This window comes from Mastomys coucha, unplaced genomic scaffold (assembly GCF_008632895.1).
Source record: "Mastomys coucha isolate ucsf_1 unplaced genomic scaffold, UCSF_Mcou_1 pScaffold18, whole genome shotgun sequence".
Classification (NCBI taxonomy): Eukaryota; Metazoa; Chordata; class Mammalia; order Rodentia; family Muridae; genus Mastomys; species Mastomys coucha.
In genome coordinates, this window is record NW_022196900.1 from 73,637,768 (window position 1) to 73,638,894 (window position 1,127).

The 1,127-nt window shown below is 45.7% G+C and overlaps 2 protein-coding genes across 4 annotated transcripts in view; one reads left to right on the plus strand and one right to left on the minus strand.

The window, feature by feature from the left end:
• Lrrc41 (leucine rich repeat containing 41) overlaps positions 1–95 on the plus strand; it is a 21,471-nt gene extending 21,376 nt beyond the window's left edge. The window contains exon 10 of the mRNA XM_031377013.1: positions 84–95. Coding sequence (XP_031232873.1) covers positions 84–95 — 12 coding nt within the window. The remainder of the gene's footprint in view (positions 1–83) is intronic.
• The window catches only part of Rad54l (RAD54 like), a 29,161-nt gene continuing 28,034 nt past the window's right edge, over positions 1–1,127 (minus strand). For all 3 annotated transcript variants that reach the window (XM_031378263.1, XM_031378262.1, XM_031378264.1), the window contains 2 exons: positions 469–632; positions 1–382 (listed from right to left, as the gene is read on the minus strand). In XM_031378263.1, the coding sequence (XP_031234123.1) occupies positions 172–382; positions 469–632 (375 nt within the window). In that variant the 3' untranslated portion in view covers positions 1–171. The remainder of the gene's footprint in view (positions 383–468; positions 633–1,127) is intronic.

The following is a 1,127-nucleotide window of genomic DNA, read 5'->3' on the forward strand; positions in this document are numbered from 1 at the left end:
TTTTTTAAACCAAAAAAGTTTTTCTTATAAAATAAATTTTGGGCAAACATCATGCAGCCCTTCTTGATGATTTTCTCCCAGAGAACAAAAATTGACCAGAGCCTCATGAGGCAGAGAACCCCCTTTTCCCTGTATCCTTTCCCAAACTACTACATCCAGACCAGCTGGTTATCAGTGAAGACCCCGCTGCTCCTCATGAGAACGCTGGTGGAAGACGAAGGTGATGGCTGTAGATGAAGCATCCCAGGCAGCCTGGAGTACCTCATCCTGAAGCCCTCGTTTATCCGTGCTGTGGTTCCACTGAGCCAGGTCTGAAGTGCAGTCAGAACCAGCAGGGGGTGGCCAGACCTGGCGGCTGTTTACACAACGGCGGCAATGCAATCTGGGGTCAGAGGACAGAATTGTGGTCACTACAGATTTCTGTGCTGTTCAGGTAGCAAAGAGGTAATGACAAGGCACTCCACATACCTGTCATGTGTGTCACTGAGGCTGGCTTCATCCAGGGTAAAGAGCTCTTTGAGCTCACCAAGAGAGAAGTGCCGCTCCACATCCTGCTCTTCGTCTACCACACAGCTGCTCAGAGCCTTCTTGTGGCTCTGCCGCTGAAAGATCTTCTCCTCAATTGTTCCTGCCTAGAATTGGGATGAAATGTAGGACTCAACCATCCCTGTAGATGCTGAGGGAGCAAGAAAACCCAGGGGTTGAAAACATCTTGAGAAAGGGCAATTATCTGCCTCAGCTGAGATCCATTTTCCTAGTTCTAGAGTCAAGAATTGTGCTGCTTTGTCTGTCCCAGCCATTTTCAACATTAGTGCAGTGTCAGAGCCTGGCAAAATCCGGTTTAAGGTAAACAGGTTACCTGTATCAAAGTGCCCTCCACACCAAGCCCAACTCGCATTTAGTATCATTTGACTATTTTATGTCAGGTCATATACTAGTAAGAGGATGCAAGAAAGAATGAACTGTGATCACTAACACAGAGGTCACAGAACACTTCGTTCGATGAATAGACTCTATAAATAGATTTGTACAATGGCAAAAAAATCTGTAATACTCAGGGTCTCATGAAAGGAATGATTGAAGAATTGAGTTCAGAAAGTACTGAAAACAGATTCTCTTTGAGCTGA